Source organism: Girardinichthys multiradiatus, chromosome 12, assembly GCF_021462225.1.
Source record: "Girardinichthys multiradiatus isolate DD_20200921_A chromosome 12, DD_fGirMul_XY1, whole genome shotgun sequence".
In the NCBI taxonomy this organism is placed as follows: domain Eukaryota; kingdom Metazoa; phylum Chordata; class Actinopteri; order Cyprinodontiformes; family Goodeidae; genus Girardinichthys; species Girardinichthys multiradiatus.
The window spans coordinates 21,512,033-21,535,373 of NC_061805.1; the positions used below are offsets into that span (position 1 = coordinate 21,512,033).

At 40.2% G+C, this 23,341-nt stretch overlaps 2 protein-coding genes across 2 annotated transcripts; one reads left to right on the forward strand and one right to left on the reverse strand.

The window, feature by feature from the left end:
* The first annotated feature begins 2,000 nt into the window (after positions 1-2,000).
* LOC124877227 (heavy metal-associated isoprenylated plant protein 33-like) lies at positions 2,001-14,205 on the forward strand. The gene is made up of 3 exons (XM_047380296.1): positions 2,001-2,102; positions 3,531-3,585; positions 8,470-14,205. The coding sequence occupies exon 3, from the start codon at positions 8,477-8,479 to the stop codon at positions 9,635-9,637; it is 1,161 nt and encodes a 386-aa protein (XP_047236252.1). The 5' UTR covers positions 2,001-2,102; positions 3,531-3,585; positions 8,470-8,476; the 3' UTR covers positions 9,638-14,205.
* Positions 14,206-17,376: 3,171 nt separating this feature from the next.
* Positions 17,377-19,819, reverse strand: sprn2 (shadow of prion protein 2). Its single transcript, XM_047382135.1, has 2 exons — positions 19,667-19,819; positions 17,377-18,077 (listed from the first exon to the last, which is right to left on the reverse strand). Exons 1-2 carry the CDS (start codon positions 19,675-19,677, stop codon positions 17,564-17,566), a joined length of 525 nt encoding a protein of 174 aa, XP_047238091.1. The 5' UTR covers positions 19,678-19,819; the 3' UTR covers positions 17,377-17,563.
* Positions 19,820-23,341: the final 3,522 nt, after the last annotated feature.

Here is a 23,341-nt window from a genome sequence, read left to right on the forward strand (position 1 = left end):
TTCTGTACAAAGGAAGTCCACTCTTCAATAGTTGGTGGCTCAGTTTTTAACCATTTTCCCACAGTGACTTTTAACTCGTTTTATTTTATCATATCTACACCATTTTTCAAACATATCACCCGAATTCTTCATAGCCCAGTTAAAAGAAAACCAAAAACACTTTTTATGCATTTATGAATTTGTTCCCAGTCAGCTCTAATAACTTGAGTGGCACCATTGGTCCCACAAAGTCTTCAGCTGGCATCTCCACTGACTGAATGCGTGTAACAAAATGGTCCACAGAAGCAGGCATATTTTCCCCAATTCTCTGCTGGAATCAGGTAATTTACTTTTGTTTCCCACTTGATTCTTGAAGTAGTTTGTACTCGCCTGCTTTGACAGTTGAATCCCAGTGTATAGTCTTGAAGCCACTGTATTACACAGTTCCAGTTTTATTACTGACAAAAAGACCTTTAAGAACCCATAGTCAGTTATTAAAAGCCCTCTTAAGATTTTGGATGAAGCAATGTTCAACTTGCAAGTATTTATAACATCATCTTTATAACGTCATCTTTCTATAAAAAGTCTTGAACGCCCCCTTGTGGAGTAATAAGTTGGAAGATGTGAGGCCCCCAAGGGACCATTTTTAAGTCTTTCATTACTTTAATGTAATGAGCTGGCTTATTATTTTTCTTATTGCAGTTTCCCATAACTATCTAACAGGGGACCATCTATCTGTCCTGGACTGGTTCCAGAGCAATAACTGGAATACCTTTTATAGTGGTACCTTCTGGGGTATTTTGTCTTAAAATAGACAAAATAAAATATATTTTTAGAAATGTATATGATCTTATTTTTTAAAGGTACTTGGAGTTTGTTTCCTGCATGGAACACTGTACTATAATGATGCAAAAATAAAGAAAGTTTAATTTTTCAATTTAGACATGAAATTGCGATTATTACCCTGTTCTTTCTGTAAATGCAGGAAATTTTGAATCATCAGTAAATCGGATAAAGTATAGTAATTAAACTTTACTTGGGTATAACAAATATCAAATGTATCTTTGAAATAAGATCCAATTATTCAAAAAGCAACATGAAAAGCCAGATTACTGATGGAAATTAACTAAGGCTAAAGACTTTAATTTATGGAGACGTGACCTGTGGCTTGAAGAAGCTACACTATAAGTGTTTGGCCATGATAAACATCATCTCAACTGTAAAGCACAGGGCCAGTGGCATCATGTTGTGCTGCTATTTTGCTACACACAGATGCCATCAAGAAAGAATAATGTGTGGAAATTTTAACGCAACATAAAAAAAAGTCCCAGGAAGTTGAAACTTGGGTACAAATGGATCTTCCAAATGGACAATAAACCTAATTACACCACTAAATTAGTTACAGAGGGGCTTAAGAACAACAAAGCTGATCTTCTGGCGTGGCCATCACAAAGCCCTGATCTGTGTTCAGTAGAAATAAAAATGTGTAGGCAGAGCTGATCAGTTGTGTACAAGCAAGACGGTCTACGAACCTGACTTAGTTACATCAGTTCAGTTTGGAGGAAAATTCCAGCAACATGATGAAGCTTGTGAAAGGATACCCAAAACATCTGACCTAAGTTACACAGTTTAATACATTTCTACTAAATACCAAAGAGGTGCATGTACACAACTTAATTTGAACAAAAACAGTTTTTATGTTAGTCGTATGCTCGTTATTAAGGCATTTAGTAACAATTAGAAATTATTAACGTCAGACAGGGGGGGGGGGAAAGTAGTCTCCTTTTATACAATATATGTAAAAGTCAGATTTAAACTGAATTAAATGTGATGTAACATAAAGCGTTTATTAACTTGCTTCCAGTGTCTGTGTTGTGATTTTCCACATCCACCCCCCCCATCATCACCTCGTGGCTCTGAGATGATGGAAAATGAGTCAGGTTAAGCCCCGCCCTCACATCCTGTATCCAGGCGACCTACATCTCTGGTGCGCGAGGCGTTACGTCAGTGGCCAACAGGTTTTCGGACGGCTCGTACCAACAGGGACCTGAACGCCTCAGGCGGGAGGCTTTCAGAGCGAAAAACAAGGCGGAAAGAGGGACTCCGAGGCGCTGACGTTCAAGGTAAGGCTGTGTTTAAAGGAGCCACAGGGTGAAATCGCCCTTTTTTTTCACAAATTAGACATAGTTGATGAGCAGCCCGGGGACTTTATTGTTTGTAAATGAAGTGTTGGGTCAGTATGCGCCATTTTAACTGAAAACAAACCTGTAATTACAGTCACGGTGGAAATATTCATGTTAAAAGACGGTTAGATAGCTATCTGATGTCTGTGCATCATTTCAGAGGAAACTATGTTGGTTCGCTGCCTGGGATCAGGGGCCCTTAAGAGGACCTTACTGAATCTGTTGCTGGGTCCGTGTATGTTTCCATAAATTCAATTTCTCAATAGAAAACACAATGAAAAACAAATCAACACTAAAACATGGTTATTTGATTTTTGTTTTAAGAAACGGAAAAAAAAGTTAAATGTAAGTATTTTTGCCTTGTTTTGTAGTCACAAAAAGTGAAAATTAAAATGTTCACTTTCTTTTTATATTTAGGTAATAATAACATAATATCACTGACAAAAAAAAACCCAAAAAACAACAGAAAATGGGCCAATTTATTTCTTACAACTTTCTTTTTCTTTCCTTAACAAAATACATAATAAAGAAAACCGGAAAAAATCATATTCAGTAGCACACTGTGGGAAAAGACTAACAATTAGGCTACACAGAATATAGCAAACAAGTGACCCAGCATGGCTGTAACAAAGAATCAGTGGAGAGAGCTGAAGATGAGGGTGAAACTGTCAAAATACCAGTGGAAACATGCAAAAAGCTGGTCAGCAATTATAAGAAGGGCTTTATGGATGAAAGTAGACAGTAAAGATGTTTCCATGGATTATGGAGAAGGGTATATATCATTTTCAACATGGTCCCTTTTTGATAAAATGTTTTTAAAAACAGATTTTTTTTCTTGAATATATACTTTTTCTCTTTGTCTGATTTTTCTTTCAGAAACAAAGTTCTTGATTGAAAAACAATAATTATCACATCTAAATCTGTCAGGGGTGTAAACGACTTTGGGCTTAACTGGGATCTATATACAATTTTGCACATGTAATGATGTAATAAAAAATATTTTGTTGGTGTTTCACACCTCATGTTGTTTATGCCCATGATTTTACTGCCCAAATATGGCAAGGTGATTTTTGACACCAGCTCATCCCACAATCCTCCAAACTTTGATGTTTTCTCAAGAAACCAGTAATGGAAAAGAATATTTTTTCCTCATTTTTTGTGATCACAGATAATCAGGAGTTTAAAGGTCACCTTATTTGAATTTAAAATTATAAAAATATATTAAAAAAAAGGTATTTTATTTGTTCATATTTCAAGACAAGCAGGTAAATTTGCAACCAATGTAAGTGGACTTTTCTTTCAAAATTGTATTAACGTACATTTTTAATTCGAGAGCCAGATTCCTTTTTTTTTTCTTTTTGCTTTCAGATATACTGCTCTTCCACAAAACTCTGCCCACACCTGAAAAAAGTAATGTCTGCTTGTAAGTATGTTCTGCTCCTTCCCAAAAATCTGCTTCTGCAGTCAGATTTAGTGAGTCTTGCACAAATATCTTCTGCTGGTGGATCTCTATGGAGGAAACTGTGAGCACAGCAGGTACGCCACAGAGTTTAAGATCATTTTAATTTGTCATTTTATGAAAACGGTAAATAAAAAATTCACAGGCAAAGATTGACTCATTTTAAATATAACTTGGAGTCACTGATTGTGCTTGTTTGTGTGGAACCAGCTGTCTTTGCTTCTTTAGCTGGAAGCAAACAGTGAAAATGGAGAAGCCATTCATGAACCTAACAAAAGGCACTTCAGGCAGATGTGTCAACTCCATATCAGTTTTTATACATTTTAATGCTTTACTGACCAATGTTGAAATAAACCACTAATTAAAGAAAATAAATGTCTTAAAAAAAGATAAGTTCAGATTTTATTGCAGGAGTATAACCTCACTCTGAAAATTTTACAAAATCCTTTAAGTACATCAAATCTGTGGGGGAAAAAAAAACATTTAAGCAGAAAAAAAAAACAAAACAAAAAAAACAACCACTAGTGCCACAATTATTGGTGCTCATCTTGTTGATGCTTTGTGCCACCCACTTTTTCCAGTAGGGCAGCACTCGGTCTTCTATTAGAAGGCAAGGTTGGAGAATATAAATAGATCCTCTATCATTCCTCTTTGAACTACCTTTAGAACATCAACACTGCTCAGCCTCTTTTCAGCTCATTCTTTCTATAGGATTCAGGTCTGGATGCTGAGATAGTGTGTTGGTTTGGTAACATCCTGCTGAAAGACAAAATAGCTCATATCAGTTTCTGGCAGTCTACTGGAATGTTAATTGAAATGTCCCGTTTCAGAGGTTTCCAGAGCCTTTAGGAAAGAAACTGTCCCACAGCATCACACAGTCATCACCTTACTTAACAGTTTGCATGAGGTCCTTCTCCACATCCCTTGTTTCTCACCACATCCATGGAGTGTTTGTTGCTTAAATGGACCATCTTATTTTTTTTCTGAATATAGCATACGGTTCCAGTTAACATGCCAGTAGCAGTTAGCAAACTCCAGGTTTACATTTGTGATAGTAGGGCAAAAAAAAAAGTTTTTCCTGGGATGCCTGCTAGACAACCTCTAAGCATTTAGATGGCATTTGATGTTTGTTTTTTTTCCACCTATTCTGCTCACGATGCATGTTGGCAAGATGAATATGGGTCTTTGTCCAGCCTTGAGGCCAAAGGCTAAAAGAAATAGATCTCTTTGTTTCTTTAGCTTCATAGCCCAGGGAAACAGGAAGTCATGATTTGTCATTATGTTCGAAATAGCTCGGACCCACATACAGAGAACACTGAGGAGGAAGTAAAATAAAGACCGTTTTATTGAAGATGTAGTCAGGAACGAAACGTACAAAAATCTCACTGTAGGGAGAGAAGTGAAGAGAATGGATGAGTACGGGTAACGGAAGGTAAGACGAAACTAAGAACAAATAATTATGAATCTGAGATCAGCTTATTGAGTTATGATGGTCAGGTCGCCAGGGGGAATGAGATTCAGGATCCAGGTCTTAAGCAGGTTTATCCGTAGAGAGTTCACTTGGTGCTGTTCAGTGGAGCTCAGGTTACCGTAAACAAGTTCGATGTGCGGTGGCTTACATTGGAGGGTGGACACGGGGTACACTAGTGGCTTGGTTCAGGAGACGAAGAGGACAGGAAGCTGCCAGCTTGATGCGAATCCAAACAAAGGTACATCACAGGATAGGAATCCTCAGAACGAAGACTGGCTTGATCATCCAGAGTAACTTTCAGAAAACGTAGTGCAGAAAACTCAGTGACTAAATCTGCAGAGGAGCAAAAAACAAAGTTAAACGAGGTCAAAGTACAAAGCATAACATGGAGTGTGGCTAGAGTTTGTACCACTGTGGCAAAACACTCTCACCTTGAAGTGCTGGCAGCCTCCTGCTTAAGTACTCCTCCTGGCAATCAGTGGAATAAGTCGCACCTGTCACCCAGCACACCTGAGAGGTCCAGCACCACCTGAAACAAAACACACGTGGCAAGCACAAACACACACACAACCCAGATCCTGACAGGATTAGTAATTACAAGTTCCTAGAAACTGATAAAATTAAAAATATAAAATGTGATTTTAAAAATTCTTCATTTTATAGCAATTATTAGGGGTAGCAGTAAGCGTGGCATGTGCGATTTTGGTAAATGCATTAGAATAATGAAGATAGTTTATATGAAAACGCTATAGAGATAATAGAAAATGTGATTTTAACAATAAAAGATACGATATCACACAGAATGTTGCAGAAATAAAATGTAAAACTGTAGAACCGGTATAGAAAAGGCAGTTGGGAAAAATAAACCATTATAATACATATTTACAAGTTAAAATATGAAATATGTTGAGACTACACTCGTGCCCATTGGCAGCTAGAGATTGGCACCCGTGGCACTGCGTGGATTAAATTATAGAAAATGGATCGATGGACAAATGGATTCTAACACAGTCAAAATAATTATGTTCGCTTTTAATGTCTTGATTTTTCAGATTTTATTCTGCTTTTTCTGACTTCCCATTTCTGGACCCGGCTCTGGTTATTTAATTTTAAAGCCTGGTGGTCAAAGTAATGGAAGAAGCGGAGAAAAAACATCCTTATTACATCAGCCAGCTTTGCCACGCTCATTTTGTCTTGACCAAGTAAGAACCACCAGTGGGTTATAAACAGGCTCCACACTCTATTGATCAGCTCAGACTGTGAGGTTAGCCTGGTTGTCACAAGAATCCCCACTTTTTTATTTTAACATTATATGTATAACGTTTCAGCTGAGTTACAGCATAAAGCCACAGTGTGGATTAAAAAAAAAGGTAAGCAGGAAGAAAAAATGTCCATTAACACAGAATTAGGACCATTTAACTACCTGTAAAGTCCCCTGCGCTGTTTCAGCCCAAACCTGGATCCATGTTCGTGTTTGAGTTAACCTAACAGAGGATGTGGCGAACTAATGCAGCACATTAGGAAAAACATAGGGTGCTGCAGAGGATAGTAATGGGAGCGGAGGAGGTTATTGGAGTGTCCTTGTTTTGTTGTAGCTATTAGTTATACATTGAATTTATATCTTGATTAGACCTAATCTCCAATCAATGCTTCAACACAATAAAAATTATCTTTAGCTTTTACTGTTGGAAAGAAGAATAAATAGAGGTGGAGTGACTGTGGCTCAATGGAAACAGAAGTCCAAGAGTGGTGTGCAATTTAAAGGTTGTTGGTTCACCTACCACCACATGTTGATGTGGGCAAGGCACATATTACCAATTAGCCTACCGATCTGTGAATCGGTGTATGAATGATGGATGTGTGCGTTTTCCTGAGCGCGTGGGTGAATGTGTCTCTAGTAAAACGCTTTGAGTGGTCAGTGTGACTAGAAAAGTGTCATATAAAATAAGTCCATGTACCACTGATCAGACATTTTGTAGCCAATTTTGCGAAGCTTTAATCCTGCTGATACCGAATTTTAGCCAATTCCCAGTTCTCTTTAAGACAACCATCTATTATATACCTACCTATCCTTGCAGGGTCACAGGGGGACGGGTGCCTATCTTCAGCGGTCATTGGCTGAGAGAAGGGGTACACCCTGGACAGGTCACCAGGCCATCACAGGGAAACACAAAAACGCACAGGACAAACAACCATGCATACATTTATACCTAAGAGTAATTTCAGAGTAATCAATTACCCTAACAGTCATGTTTTTGGACAGTGGGAGGAGAAAACCCACACACACATGGGGAGGACTACATGCAGAAAGACCCCAGGCTGGGATTCAAACCCATGACCTTCTTGGTGCAAGGCAACAGTGCTACCAATTGGTCCACCATGCAGCCCACCACCAGATGTGTTTTTTTTCTCCCAATTTTAGTTATTGATAAATAATTTTATTGATAAATTGAAAATAAACAATAAAATTGTTATGGCTTTTTTTCTTTTCTTCCAAAAACAGGCCAAAGTTACAGCATTGTCAGTCTGTGCATCACAAAAAAAATCTTGAAACCTTCATCTACATTAAAATCCTCCAGGTTGTAGGAATATGGTATGTATAAACTAAAACCAATCAAGAACAATAACAGAACATACTGTTTACTCATTTACAGGCTTTGTGACATGAAAGATCATTAATTATTCATATTTGTACCAGATGTCACATCACACTGTGTGGAAAAGAGCAGTGTTACATAGCTCTGCACCAAAAAGGGTTTCACTGATTTTTCAATACAAACTAAACAATTATCACAGATGGAACATTTTAACCAGTCTTTAGGATCTTATTGCATCTTATTGGGGTTTAGCAAGCTTTGAGCAGTTAGCGAGGTTAGCATTACTAACTGTAAACATTGGCTTCTGTGTGTATTTATTGAAGAGTTAGAAGATCTTGGCTGTGAGATTTCCAAAAGATTTCCATAACTTTCCTTTTCCAGCAGGTTCACTTGCATATAGGATGATTCTGTAAAGTATTAAACTGAGCGACTTTGCTGTTATCTGTTCAGCTTCCTGCTACATGCTGAAATTTTGCCCTGAATAAAAGTAGCAGCCTGAGCGAACAGCCAAAATGCCTCAGTGCAAAATACAGATTCCTTTCTAGAAGCTTCTGACTGCTTTTGTGCTTGCTCTGGTGTCATTTATAATGACCTCTGTGAAAAATGCTGTTTGCGACCAGCAGATCACCAATCAGGGCTGTTCAAATGTGAAATTGCCCGATTCTGGTCCCCAACCCATTCCTCTGTGCATCTTTAAGATAAACAGCTCTTGATAAATACTTTTTAAATTACTATCCAAATAATCTTTCATATATTTGCTTTGTATTTCCTTTTCTACAGTTTAAAGATGCAGTTCAAGTCATCTCTACTGGGCCTGTCACTTCTTTTGTTTCACTTCTCTATCCTATTGGCCAAACGAGGGGGTGGGGGAGGGAAGGGCTTTGGCGGAAAAAAGTGGTCTACATCTAGCCGAAGTGGCACTAACAGCAACACAGGATACAAAAATAATCAGGGCTCCACTTCACAGGGTGGACATCCTAAACAGCCAGGGCAAAGCAACCAGGGAGGCTATCCAGCACCCGGAGGGGGACATAGGTATCCAGGGGGTTACCCCAGGCAGCATGGTGGAGGCTACTACCATTCGTATCCAGGAATGGGCTCACCATATGGGGAAGGAGGTAATAGAGGCTACCCAGGTGGATACATTAATGTCAACCCAAAGAACAAAATTCTGAGCCCTCACTATGGTGGTAGCTTTGGTTATGGAGGATATGGCTCAAGGGGTGGCTCTCCTTTTTCCCAGTCAGTCCAGGGAATGGGTGCATTTCCTAATGAGTATTCCAGAGGTTTTGGACGCAGAGCATTGATTGCTGCGGGTGGAGGGGCTGTGGTGGGAATGGCCCTGGGCTATGGGTTGGGAAGGTTCCCTCGGCCTTATTTTCACTTTCGCAACCCCCAAGAGGAGTATTACTACAACAACTACATGTACAGGAAATATGGTACCCGTTCAACTGACACCAATGACTACAGCCGAGACTATCGCTACAGTCAACCCCCTCAGAGCTACGACATCTACATGGACGCCTGCATGATGAGGACTGACCTGCCTGCAGAGAATCAAGAGCCAAAAAATAAACCAACCCCCAGCACCCCAAATGGAGGTACCACCCGTTTAACCAGTAGCACTGGCAGCAACACATCAAAGACCAACAGCCGTGCAGCGGGAAGCTCGTCTACCACTACACCTTTAAGTCAATCTTCACGGGGCTTCAGCAGTGCTGAAGAGGACGATACAGTTAGCATTGTGGAGATTGGCTATCCGGCACTGATGGAACAGCTGAAGGCCAGGAAATGCTTGGAGCTTTACATGGTCTACTCTGAGAGATACTTAGTAAGACAGACTGGAGGAGCTCAAAGGCTGACGTTGGGCCTGCAGGGGCTTTTATCTGTAGTCTTTGGTACAACACTGATGGTAATTAATAGCAGCATGATAATGTTTCTGCACTGAGAATGTGTCATTTCCCCCAAAAATCTGGAAAAGAATGAAAAACAGTGGGGTTTCCCCACGTTTTGACAGACTAGGCAGTATGAGATTCCCATGTTGTAATCTTGACTAAAGACACCAAGTTATCATGGTATAACACATATATTGTAAATAAAAGTCCCTAACATGACCCACTTTATTTTATTATATTTATTTATCAGAAAAGCAGCAACTATTCCTACTGCTAGTGAGATAACCAGACATAAATGGTATTAGTCATAATTGTGTTACAAATGATAGAGTCAAACTTGTCTGTCTTGTCAACAAGAGTAAATTGTGGTAGTCTTCTTTCAGCCAGCTGACAACTGGCCATGCCTATTGGGGACAAAATCTTATTCTTCACAAAATTTGGTAAAAAAAACCCGATTAATTTCAAAGTTAAATCTAGCTTTGGAAGATTGTGATATAAAGTTGCTTAAAATTATGTATTTGGGACAGAGGTTTGTTTAGCTTTTAAACATCAGATGCAAACCACGTTCTGGGCCGTAAAGGTTTCCTGTCTGTGTCTCTGGACTTAAAGATAGAAACATTGGTGCAGTGTTTATACCTCCAACTTACAAATATGGTTTTCATTTTCTGACACCAGGTTACAGAGGTTAATTTTAATAGTACAGAAAACAAGACAACTGACATTCGACATTGTGATTAAAAACAATGGGAGTAAATTTCAGCATATTTAAAATAATAATAATTTTGACTTTATTGATCTCACAATGGAGAAATTATCCTCTGCACTTAACCCATCCCTTAGGGAGCAGTGGGCTGTTATTGTGCAGAGCCCAGGGAGCATTCAGTGGCTAATGGTCTTGCTCATGGATCCAGAGTGGCAGGCTGTGGGATTTGAACCAGGGTACGTGAGGCTTCTTCAGGATGCAAATCGGCAGCTCTCTAACCACTAGGTCACCACTCCCTAAAGAGATTGTACTCAGCATTTAGAACACTATGAAATGTCATGCCCCAGGCAAAAATGCACTGTTTAAGAAAAGGAGCAAAACATGTTTTTATCATGAATGTGCAGAGTAAGAAATCTATCTGAAATCCATTGAGATTGTTGTGTGTTTAATGGCAGCAGCCCTGCCTGGCTGCAGCTCCCTGAGGGTTATGTAATATAATGTAATGTGTGTAAAAAGCATCCAAGAGTTGGCTTTTCTTTCACTCTGAGCTTATTGCATTGATTTTAATGGTGGAAAGCAGGAAGTTGTTTACTGAAACAATGTGTCAACGCAAGCTTTGAATCTTCTCTTTTTCTGCATTGTTGTTCCTGTCAGTGGAGCCAAGAACTTCCTAAGCATGAAAAACAGATGAATCATATCTACAAGTGGAAAGGAAACCACATCTAACTGACCAATTGTAATCTGCTGTCCTGTAATCATGATGTCAAACAGACCTTGGACTTACCTTTTTATGAATATCTACTAAGGTTTTCAAACATATTCACACTCTTTTTGTCTCGTCTTGCTTTGTTGTGTGTGTTGTTGGCATCCTCCTCTGTCTGCAGCAGCTTCTGGCTACAAAAGTGCTCTTAAGCCCTTTATAGGTAGAATATCAGAGCCTCACTGACCAGCCCAAATGAATGTGTCTTCATCAGTCATGTTTACTGTATTTTGGATGCAGTTTTATTCCTACACTCACAGGGGTTTTTACTTTTTCTATTCAGATTCTTGTCACAACACACACACACATAACTTCTAGACAGTTAGGGTGGCCATTTTCAGTTTTAGATCATGTTTATTACATTTTTAAGGCTTTAAGCCTTATAAGCACTTAAAGTAACAATCAGAAGCAAAAACATAATTTTTGCCTCAGTCGATTGTTCTTTTGTCCTTTCAGGTTTTGAGTTTTACATCTGAAAGTCAATAAAAAACAAAAACCCGTCCACAGTTAACAGCCATGCCGGGCGAAAATGATTAAGCCTTAAACTGAATTTGTCTTTTGTTGCAGTAGCATCATCTGTCCATCCGTCGTTTGTTCCCTCTATGTAGGGTCACTGGGGGGCTGGTACCTGTCTCCAGCGGTCATTGGGCCAAAGGTGGGGTCCACCCTGGACAGGTCACCAGTCCATCACAGCAATATCATAATCTTGAAGTGAAATTGTTTTGTGAAATTCAACATTTAATTTAAGAATATTTACTCATTTTGGCAAAAAAAAAAAGTTTGTTAAGGAATATTTGTTTTTAATAATATCACTAAGGCTGCAGTTATTGCTGTCAGACGTTTGTACTTTTGTCTCTTTTAACAATAGGACAGCATATTTTCTTCTCTTAACATTTCTTAACTTTGGACAATAAAGATAGAAGGATCTTTGACCAAACCTCTTTAAACAATCTCTCTGGATCATGAAGAGTCCTGGTTCCTCGCCCAGTTCACTCTTCTCCAACAGGTCTCCTTAGGATGTAGATCTGGCAGCTGAGATGGCCGTGGAAGAAAATTGATTTTATCTAACGAACCATTTAAACATTGATTTGACCACATGTTTTGGATCGTTATCCTGCTGAAAGACCCTATGATGCCCTGTTTTAGTTATTTGGTAGATATTTTTATTGAAAATCTCGTATTATAAATAATTAGTGATGCCATGCACTCGTAACATGCCTCCCCGGCCCTTGTGGAGGAAAGCCCGGCCCACAGCATCACGGATCTTCCACCATATTTAACGTATTCATCTTTAGAGTCATGCCAAACCCACCTGAAGCACTTTTTTTAAACGCTCAATCTTTTGTCTCATCCAACCAAAGCACATGTTTTTTTTTTGTGACGGATGTACAGAAAAGGCTCCCTAACAACCGACCGGCATCGAGGTGACATTTAGATCAACACCCACAGCATAAATGGTTCCCAAAGGTTAGTTTCCTGCTTGTTCCTGCTGAACCTGCTGCTGCTATAAAAGATGAATGTAGTTAAGACTTTTTAATGCCTTTATCAGAGGTGACAGTAAGTGGGCAAGGCGCTGTATCAAGTTAGAAGCAATCTTTCTGAAACTTTTTGTTAATATAAAAACAACATTGTTTGGTTTATTTCTGTTAAAACTGCCCCATCGACAGATATCAGGAACTTAAAACATTTCAGGCTTTCGCCATCTCTTAAATGTTGTTGGTTTTTATTTTTCTGCAAACGTTGCTTCATTTGTAAGACCAAAGCTGAAATTGTTTGTGCTGCGGCGGTTATTTACCCATGTTGCCTTTCTCATTATGTAATAAACACAAAATGTACTCTTGTCGTTCAGGGCAAAGTCATCAATCAGTTTAATATTTTAAAATGTGTTTTTAAATGTTACCACACCTGCGTCTGACTTTCAACACCTTTCATATCGCAGGATTTCCTCCTGAGCACGACAGAAATGTCCATGTAGAGCTTTTATTTTAATAGTGTGATAGATACCTGAGGATCACCTGTTTAGATCTTGTAGTGTGGCGAAAGAAACCTGTTATTGCTCGTTCATTGGGTTTTTTATTCCAGTCTTTATGTCGTCTTTGCAGTTTGAGCTTTATTTTTTTTTTTTATCAGGACTGTAATTAAGGATGTTCTGTAAGCTATTCTCAGTTTATTCAGTGACACCTTCATATCACTCCTCTCTAACAGTTTGTTGGAATTTGTTGGAAAAAAAACACATCCAATGAAACTGTAAATTATAAGAATGTACCCTAGGCTCTTTGATTTTGAATGTAAATGTGTTGGCATTAACAAAAAAATACGTCGTTCATGACCTGAGTTATGAATTTGGTCCAACAGACTGTGCCAAGTGGCAGAAATGTAGACATTTTATATCTGTGCAAGTTTGGATAGCACAGATCTTTGTTGTCACTGCTATGATAACAATGTAACTAAAGCTGTGTAAGGATCTAGGGCAGGGGTGTCCAAAGTGTGGCCCTTGGAATGATTTTGTGTGGCCCTCTGACAGCAGTTCAAGAGTGGTCCCTCCAGCAAGAGATTTTCATTCACAAATTTCAATTTTCTTAAATGGAAAATGTTCTGTGCAGCAGAAAAGTTTTCTTTTACTAGCCATGTTTCTTGGCATTCATTTTAATATCATCATAAGTTGGACCACAAACATTCAGTGACTTTCTACTCAGAAACAGACTTGGTCTCCAGCATTCATTCAAAAACATTTAACCCAAAAAGTTAGGAAACTGGATAACTTTTTTTAATTGCTGGGTTCAACAGACCCTTTTTTAGGCCTTTTATAATTCATTCTTTTCTACTTTTGTTTCGTTAAAATATTACGTGTTTGAGCAGGTTAAAAGTAAAGAATTCGCAAAATTATTTTGTGATTTTAACTGGAAATTAAAAGCCCCTGAGTCTTTTGACTAGCCAATTGTTGCCCGAAGTTTGAAAAATTTAGACACTACTGATCTAGGGCAAGATCCTGAAATTTCTGCTTCTTCCTGCAACACATCAGTCCATATCCTGTGGCCACTAGAGGGCCATATCACAAAGAAACTTGGAACATTGCAAAATGTTTGCAAAAATGTCTTACTGTTTTTTCTCACTGTGCTGATAAATGTACTTCTTGTCTAATAAACTTCTTAACTTTATAGCCAAATGATTCCCTGATTTATTACCTGCATGGTGACAATTTGTCTTTGATGTCCTGTTTGCAAACACAAAGCAAATGTGCGATGAAAAGGTGAATAAAGTCCAAAAAATGAGATCATTTAACTGTATTGATTGATAAGGTTTGTCCTAATGAAATTGTAAATCACAAGAATAAAAAACATTATTCAGAAGCTCTCAAAATACAAAATATGTAATTCCTACAATAGCATAGTTAATATACATGTCAGTGTGTTTTCAGTTCTGTATTTGTTTATGTTTAAATCAGATGTTTTTGATGTCTTTGAGTTCCTGCTTCTGGTGTTTTATTTCCTAGGTTCTGTTCTGATCGACTGTGTGGTTTTATTGTAATTTTTAGATCTGCTGTTCTCCCCGTGTTCTGGTTCCCTGGGTGTGTTTTTCAGTTTGTTTCTTCATCTTGCTCCTCCTTGTCCTCATTTGTCTCTGGATGCTTCACCTGCTCCCTCTGTCACACCTGTTCCCTGTTTCTGTGATTATCTGCCCTTTGTTTCAACCCTCACATCTCGATGTTTATTAGTTGGTCTGTGTTCCTTGTTCCCCGCTGGTTCCTCTCGTCTCTCACCCTGTGCACTACCCGCATCCTTGCCTTGAATCCCTGCAGTATTTTTGTAAGTTTGGCTCTGACTCTGGTTGATACCTGCAGTGTTTTTGTTACTTTTCATTTTACGAATGAAAACCAAGACTGCTTGAGATGCTGCTCCCGAGCTCTTGTCTGCGCTTTGGTCCACCCCAAAACCCGAATGTGACAATACAAGTACATTTCAATACGTTAGAATAACATCAAAATGTGTTTTGATTTCTTTTGTATATAGAAGATTCTGGATTTTTGTTTTTGATTGTGTCACAGTTGAAGAGTACCTATAATAAAAATTAAAGACTTCTACATGCTTTGCAAGTGGGAAAACCTGCAAAATCTGCAGTGTATGAAATACTTGTTCTACCCACTGTATATATTTAAAGATTTTTATAGTAGTCAGACAAATGGGCAGAGAAATGTCGGTTTCACCTGCAGCAAAGGTCCCAAGCACTTATTAGCGAGTGAAGGAATAAAATAAACACAGTTTTCTATATTTTTTTAATCAATGTTACACAGTGAAGCAAGAAAATACATTTAGACACATTTTTATTTTAATGTATATATAAATAAATCTGCAAAAAGCTTAAAGTGCAGTACCTGTCAAAATGTAGGACACTACAGGTCCTTCTCAAAATATTAGCATATTGTGATAAAGTTCATTATTTTCCATAATGTCATGATGAAAATTTAACATTCATATATTTTAGATTCATTGCACACTAACTGAAATATTTCAGGTCTTTTATTGTCTTAATACGGATGATTGTGGCATACAGCTCATGAAAACCCAAAATTCCTATCTCACAAAATTAGCATATTTCATCCGACCAATAAAAGAAAAGTGTTTTTAATACAAACAACGTCAACCTTCAAATAATCATGAACAGTTATGCACTCAATACTTGGTCGGGAATCCTTTGGCAGAAATGACTGCTTCAATGCGGCGTGGCATGGAGGCAATAAGCCTGTGGCACTGCTGAGGTCTTATGGAGGCCCAGGAAGCTTCGATAGCGGCCTTTAGCTCATCCAGAGTGTTGGGTCTTGAGTCTCTCAACGTTCTCTTCACAATATCCCACAGATTCTCTATGGGGTTCAGGTCAGGAGAGTTGGCAGGCCAATTGAGCACAGTGATACCATGGTCAGTAAACCATTTACCAGTGGTTTTGGCACTGTGAGCAGGTGCCAGGTCGTGCTGAAAAATGAAATCTTCATCTCCATAAAGCTTTTCAGCAGATGGAAGCAAGAAGTGCTCCAAAATCTCCTGATAGCTAGCTGCATTGACCCTGCCCTTGATAAAACACAGTGGACCAACACCAGCAGCTGACACGGCACCCCAGACCATCACTGACTGTGGGTACTTGACACTGGACTTCTGGCATTTTGGCATTTCCTTCTCCCCAGTCTTCCTCCAGACTCTGACACCTTGATTTCCGAATGACATGCAGAATTTGCTTTCATCCGAAAAAAGTACTTTGGACCACTGAGCAACAGTCCAGTGCTGCTTCTCTGTAGCCCAGGTCTGGGGAATGCGGCACCTGTAGCCCATTTCCTGCACACACCTGTGCACGGTGGCTCTGGATGTTTCTACTCCAGACTCAGTCCACTGCTTCCGCAGGTCCCCCAAGGTCTGGAATCGGCCCTTCTCCACAATCTTCCTCAGGGTCCGGTCACCTCTTCTCGTTGCGCAGCGTTTTCTGCCACACTTTTTCCTTCCCACAGACTTCCCACTGAGGTGCCTTGATACAGCACTCTGGGAACAGCCTATTCGTTCAGAAATTTCTTTCTGTGTCTTACCCTCTTGCTTGAGGGTGTCAATAGTGGCCTTCTGGACAGCAGTCAGGTCGGCAGTCTTACCCATGATTGGGGTTTTGAGTGATGAACCAGGCTGGGAGTTTTAAAGGCCTCAGGAATCTTTTGCAGGTGTTTAGAGTTAACTCGTTGATTCAGATGATTAGGTTCATAGCTCGTTTAGAGACCCTTTTAATGATATGCTAATTTTGTGAGATAGGAATTTTGGGTTTTCATGAGCTGTATGCCACAATCATCCGTATTAAGACAATAAAAGACCTGAAATATTTCAGTTAGTGTGCAATGAATCTAAAATATATGAATGTTAAATTTTCATCATGACATTATGAAAAATAATGAACTTTATCACAATATGCTAATTTTTTGAGAAGGACCTGTATAGCATTCAAAATGAATGAGAATGTATCCTCAAATTAATTATTAGTTTCTATTTTAAGTGAGTAAAACCTTCTTTATGTGAGCCAAATTCCCTATAATATTAACCTTATATTATGCAGAATAATGAACTTTGAGTCATAACTAAACTAATTTAAGTAAAGTCATACATTAATCAATGATATCAAGTGTGTAGCTGCTTTTAAATACTATCCTATCATGATGTCTTGAGGTAGGCATAACCTGAGCACATCTGTGGCCTCATTCAAGGAGAAATGATAGATAAGGACGAAGTGCAAACAGTTTATAAAAAATAAAAAAGGTTTTTAAGAGGATTTTCTTCTCATTCTGGAAATGATAGAACATGGTGTCATGCTGGGTTTCCTTTTATGACATAAACATCATTGGAGAATCAGGAACATTGATAGAACAGATTATGTGAAATTTTCATCTGAAAGTAATAGGCAGGAGATAACTTTAAAATGTTCCTCCTCATTTTCAGGAGAGATTTGTGCTTTGAGGAATATTTGTTTTGGATCTTGGCCTTGTCTCCAGCTCTACATGACAGCAACCCAGTTTCCCATCAGCAGGGAGGTTATGAAGCCAATCACAACAACAATGCTATTGTAGATGGGCCCACTGGATGCTGCAGTGTAGTACTCCATGTCTCCGGAGCCCTCAGGCTCATAGCCAGGCCTTGGACGGTAGCCACCTCCAAAGTGAGGGGAACCATACCCTGGTCCATAGCCTCCATAACCTCCATATCCTCCATACCCGTATCCATAGCCAGGGCGGCTCAGGGCAGATCCAATCATCGCTCCTCCTATAGCTCCTGCAGCCGCTGCTCCGGCCACTTTCCCCGCACTTGGTCCACTTCTCTGTACCTGAACAGGTACGGGTCTGTAGGACTGGCCTCCCCATCCACGGCTGTAGCCTCCTCCTACACCTCGACCGAAGCCACCACCTCCACGGCCCCGACGGGACTCAGAGCTGGGCAGCAGTGAGCAAAGAAGCAGCAGACAGAGGGCCACCTTGATGGGGATCTTCTGCAGGTTCATTTTAGTCCTTGTGCTGCAAAAATAACAGTAAAGGAGAAAAACTGAAAATCAAGTCAGGTGCATAAAAACTTTCAACTTTCAAGAAATTAAAACTTCTTACATTTCTGAAATGTAAATATACAGCAGTTTTGTTTCAAATTAGCCTAATTCCCCAACATATTACAAATGTTTATGTTTTGTAATGAATTGGACTAGACTAAATACAAAAACCCAATTTTCAGAAGCCAAAAGCCCTCTAGGAGTTTTATGACGCTGTTGTCAGTGACAGTGTGGTGAAGGGCAGAGCCATGAATCATTGGCACACAAGAAAGTAACTCTAGAATAACCTAAAAAATATAGCTTTAAAACATTTACTAACCCATCTTCATATTAAGTCGTATTAATAAATAACATAATGCATATAGGACTGTCTGGTTGGGTTTTCTTGCACAACTTGTTCTTACACAACTAGCCAAATAATAAGTGCTCTGTGCAGCTTTAATCCGTTTGTATCTTTACATCAGAGATCCTTTAGAAGCACTAAACAAGGCAGCTTTTAATCCTGCTTTGAAAAACACATCTTATATAAGCAATGAGGAAGAAGATAACATAGGAGCTAATGTAAGATCAGACTGCTTTCATAATCTCCATGTCCCCTTCAATTAGGATGTGGCAGATTAGGTCTGGCTTTGGATCTGTGGACGAGGCCAGCTGGACCGGTAAACAAGTATGAGACGTCACTGAGCATATATTAAGCTGCTCCTAGTTTATTAATATTTAGAGAGGGCAAACTAAACAAGGCAAACAGTAACATTGGACAATGTGCATGCACATAAAACATTTCATTCATCAATTTTTAACAGGTCAATGAAATACTATAAATAAATAAATATTTGTGCAGAAGAAAACCACAAATAAAAAGATGCACCCAGAATCTAATATCATGGCTATGAAATACAATATAATATATATATAATATGATACCTTTGATGCCTTAAAATTGGCTGTATAAACAGGTGAGATGGGAGAATATAATTAGATATAAACTGTTAAGTTAAACAACAGTAGTAAGTTAGGGGAAAATAACTTAATTCTATTTTAAGAAACTGACACCAGCACTGCTCCTTTTAAGTTACAAAATTATTGTTTTGTGTAAAGTTTTTTGTTTTCATCTCTCTGCTTTACTTTAACAGGAAATATTTGTCTTTTTTTACTTCTTCTGGCTGCTGCTGCTTTTACAATGCACTTTATCAAGTTTTACCTTAGTAAAGATAAATTAAATCCATCTTTCACTTTTAACTATATGACTGGTGAAATGTGTAGCTCTGCCCTCCAACTCATTTTAATCTGTCTGATGTGTTTGAGCTATAAATACCCCGGGTCAGTTACTTGGAGAATAATCCAGATACTCTCAGATTAAAGCTGATAGATAAACAAGATAGTTTGGTGCATAAAAAAAATGCTTCCAAGGGATATAATTTATCTGATGGAGGTAAATAATATAAAAATGTAGGAAATTATAACAGGAAAAAAGAGAAGTTATTTTTAACTCACTGTATTTCCATAATTGCTCACATAGAAAAGGTAAGTAGGTTAGTCTAAAAGAAGAATATTTAGGCTCACCTGCTGATCATGGTGAAAACAGAGCAGTTCAGATGATGCTCTTTGTTTCTGTGAGGACGATGGGAAAGCTGACGCTCCTCTGATCGACTGTAGGAAAGTATGAATAATTGCCAGCCTGTTATCCTCCAAACAATCTCTGTCAGGTGGACTGGTTTCACTAATGCCCATTGGCTGAGCAAGCAGTAAGCTGCGGGACCAACGACATCGCACTTAAATACCTGCGAGAGTGTTTGGGTTTCTAATTTGGTCTAAATTAATAAACCTCTTAGAGAAGAAACTAGAACGAGTCACAAGCTCTCCTGAAGCTTCCACTGGGACCTGTTTTTCTTCTGTCCTGACAAATGAGGCAATGATGATGTACACTGCTGTAATAATGTATTTGACCTCTTGCTGATTTATTCTGTTTTTATTTTTATGTTGCACTAAATTTTCTTCAGATCATGACAGATTTTTACATCACAACAAGATAACCAGTCAGTACAAAAGTAGTTTTAAAATGATCTCATTCATTGAGAGAAAAGATGCTATCCAACCCAGCCCCTTGTTACATCATGAATCGACCAGCAGACCCTGGTCTGATTCCTGTCAGACCTATAGAAGGAAATCACTTAGAACCTGTCTGAAAACATGAAGGAGGCTAAAACAGGGGGGGTTCAAAGTTCGCCCCCTGAACTGATGGCCGCCCAGCACAGCCGGCAGATTTAATAGTAAATAGGAACACAAATATCCAGCAACGTTTACTCAAAAGCAGACCTGGGTGCACCAAAACCTGCATTGATTTGATAAATTACATTTTGTAAGGGTTTTATAAGCAACTGTTTTCAAAGAGTGACTAATCCTGTTCTTCATCTCTGAGAATAGACAAATTTGTAAACATTACCAGTTCTTTAGTAAGGCAAGGATATAAAACCCTTTTAATGTTTTGTTTCACTAAAATGTTGCATGTTTAGTTTCGTAAAAAAGAAACAAAACAAAATCGCAAAAGTTTTTTCTTTTTTAATGAAATAAATGCCCTCAAACACTTTTGACTTAATAATTTTTGCTCATGTGGCAAAATATTTCAATATCACTGTGCTAAAGGATCTCAAGAAGAATCGCATCTGCTCCCATCTCAATAAATTCAGACGAGAAATAAAGACATCAACATGTATCGGTCTAGAAAGGCCTACAAAGCCATTTCTAAGACTTCCATATTCCAGCGGATCAAAGTAAGAGCCATGGAACAGTGGGGAACCTCCCCAGGAGTTGCAGGTTTAATAAAATTACTCTAAAAGTTAATTGATGACTCATCCGGGAGGTCCCAAAAGAACTCGAACATTTAAAGCACTGCAGGCCTTACTTGCCTCAATTAGAGTAAAGGTTCATATTTCAACAATAAGAGAGACTGGGCTGTATCCATGAGGGTGTTCCAAGGTCGAAGCCATTGCTGACCTAAAGGACCGCAAAACTCTGCCTCACATTTGTCAAAAAAAAAGATCTTAATGTTCTTCAAGACTGGTGAGGCAATCCCAATACATCTGGTATAAAACGAACTGAGCTCTGAATCCGAGTGGTGTTTTTTTTATTGGACTTCTGTGCTTGTCATGGATTGTCCATAACTAACACCATGTTCAAGTATAAGGGTGTCCATATGTGCTCTTGGCACCAGGACACCCTAGGCCGCAGTTCGATAATCAACTTTGTTGTCGTGTCATCTGATCTGTGGCCGCATGTCTTGGACACTCGGGTGAAGAGGGGAGCGGAACTTTCCACTGACCACTACCTGGTGGTGACCTGGCTCCGATGGTGGGGGAGGATGCCGGTCAGACCTGGCAGACCCAAACGAATCTTGAGGGTCTGTTGGGAACGCCTGGCGGAGGCTCCCGTTAGGTGGAGCATCAAACCCATTCCAGGGGAGGTGGGGGACATTGAGTCCGAGTGGGCCATGTTCCGCACCTCCATTGCCAAGGCAGCTTACCGGAGCTGTGGTCGCAAGGTTGTTGGTGCCTGTCGTGGCAGCAATCCTCGAACCCGCAGGTGGATACCGGCGGTGAGGGATGCCGTCAGGCTGAAGAAGGAGTCTTATCGGGTCTTTTTGACCTGTGGGACTCCGGAAGCAGCTGATGGGTACCGGCAGTCCAAGCGGCTAGTGGCCTTTGTGGTTGCTGAGGCAAAAACTCGGGCGTGGGAGGAGATCAGAGAGGCCATGGAAAACGACTTCGGCTTTGGGCAATTGATGAGATACGCCCAGAGTTTCTTAAGGCTCTGGATGTTGTAGGGTTGTGTTGGTTAACACGACTATGCAGCATCGCGTGGACATCAGGGGCAGTTTCTCTGGATTGGCAGACCGGGGTGGTGGTCCCCCTATTCAAAAAGGGGGACCGTAGAGTGTATTCCAACTATAGGGGAGTTACACTCTTAAGCCTCCCTGGTAAGGTCTATTCAGGGGTTGTGGAGAGGAGGGTCCGTCGGATAGTCGAAGCTTGGATTCAGAAAGAGCAGTGTTGTTTTCGTCCTGGCCGTGGAACACTGGATCAGCTTTACACTCTCAGCAAGGTCCTGGAGGGTGCATGGGAAGTCGCCCAACCAGTCTACATGTGCTTTGTGGACTTGGAGAAGGCGTTCGACTGTGTCACTCAGGGAATCCTGTGGGGGGTACTCCGAGTACCAGAGCCTTTGAGACGGGCTGTTAGGTCCCTGTATGACCGGTGTCAGAGCTTGGTCTGCATTGCTGGCAGTAAGTCGGACTCGTTCTGGTGAGGGTTGGACTCCGCCAAGGTTACCCTTTGTCACTGATTCTGTTCTAAAATTTTATGGACAGAATTTCTAGGCGCAGCCAAGGTGTTGAGGGGATCCGTTTTGGTGGACGTAGGATTGCGTCTCTGCTTTTTGCAGATGATGTGGTCCTATTGGCTTTATCAGCTCATTATCTACAGCTCTCACTGGAGCAGTTCGCAGCTGAGTGTGAAGTGGCCGGGATGACAATCGGTGCCTCCAAGTCCAAGGCCATGGTCTTGAGCCAGAAAAGATAAGAGTGCCTTCTCTGGGTCAGGGGGGAGGTCCTGCCTTAAGTGGAGGAGTTCTAGTACCTTGGGGTCTTGTTCACGAATGAGGGAAAAATGGAGCGGGAGATCAATAGATGGGTTGGTGCTGCGTCAGCAGTGATGCGGGCGCTGTACCGGTCTGTCGTGGCAAAGAGAGAGCTGGGTCAAAAAGCGAAGCTCTTGATTTGCTGATCAATCTACGTTCCTACCCTCATCTATGGTCATGAGCTTTGGGTTGTGACTGGAAGAACGAGATCACGGATACAAGCGGCCGAAATAAGTTTCCTCTGCAGGGTGCCTGGGCTTTCCCTTAGAGATAGGGTGAGAAGCTCAGTCATCTGGGAGGGACTAAGAGTAAAGCCGCTGCTTCTCCACGTCGAGAGGAGCCAGTTGAGGTGGCTCGGACATTTGGTTAGGATGCCTCCTGGACGCCTCCCTGGTGAGGTGTTCTGGGCACGTCTTACCGGGAGGAGGCCCAGAGGAAGATCCAGGACACGCTGGAGGGACTATGTTTCTCGGTTGGCCTGGGAACGCCATGGGATTCCCTCGGACAAGCTGGCCCAAGTGGCTGGGGACATGGAAGTCTGGGTCTCTCTGCTTAGGCTGCTGCCCCCGTGACCCGACCCCGGATAAGTGAAGACAATGGTTGGAT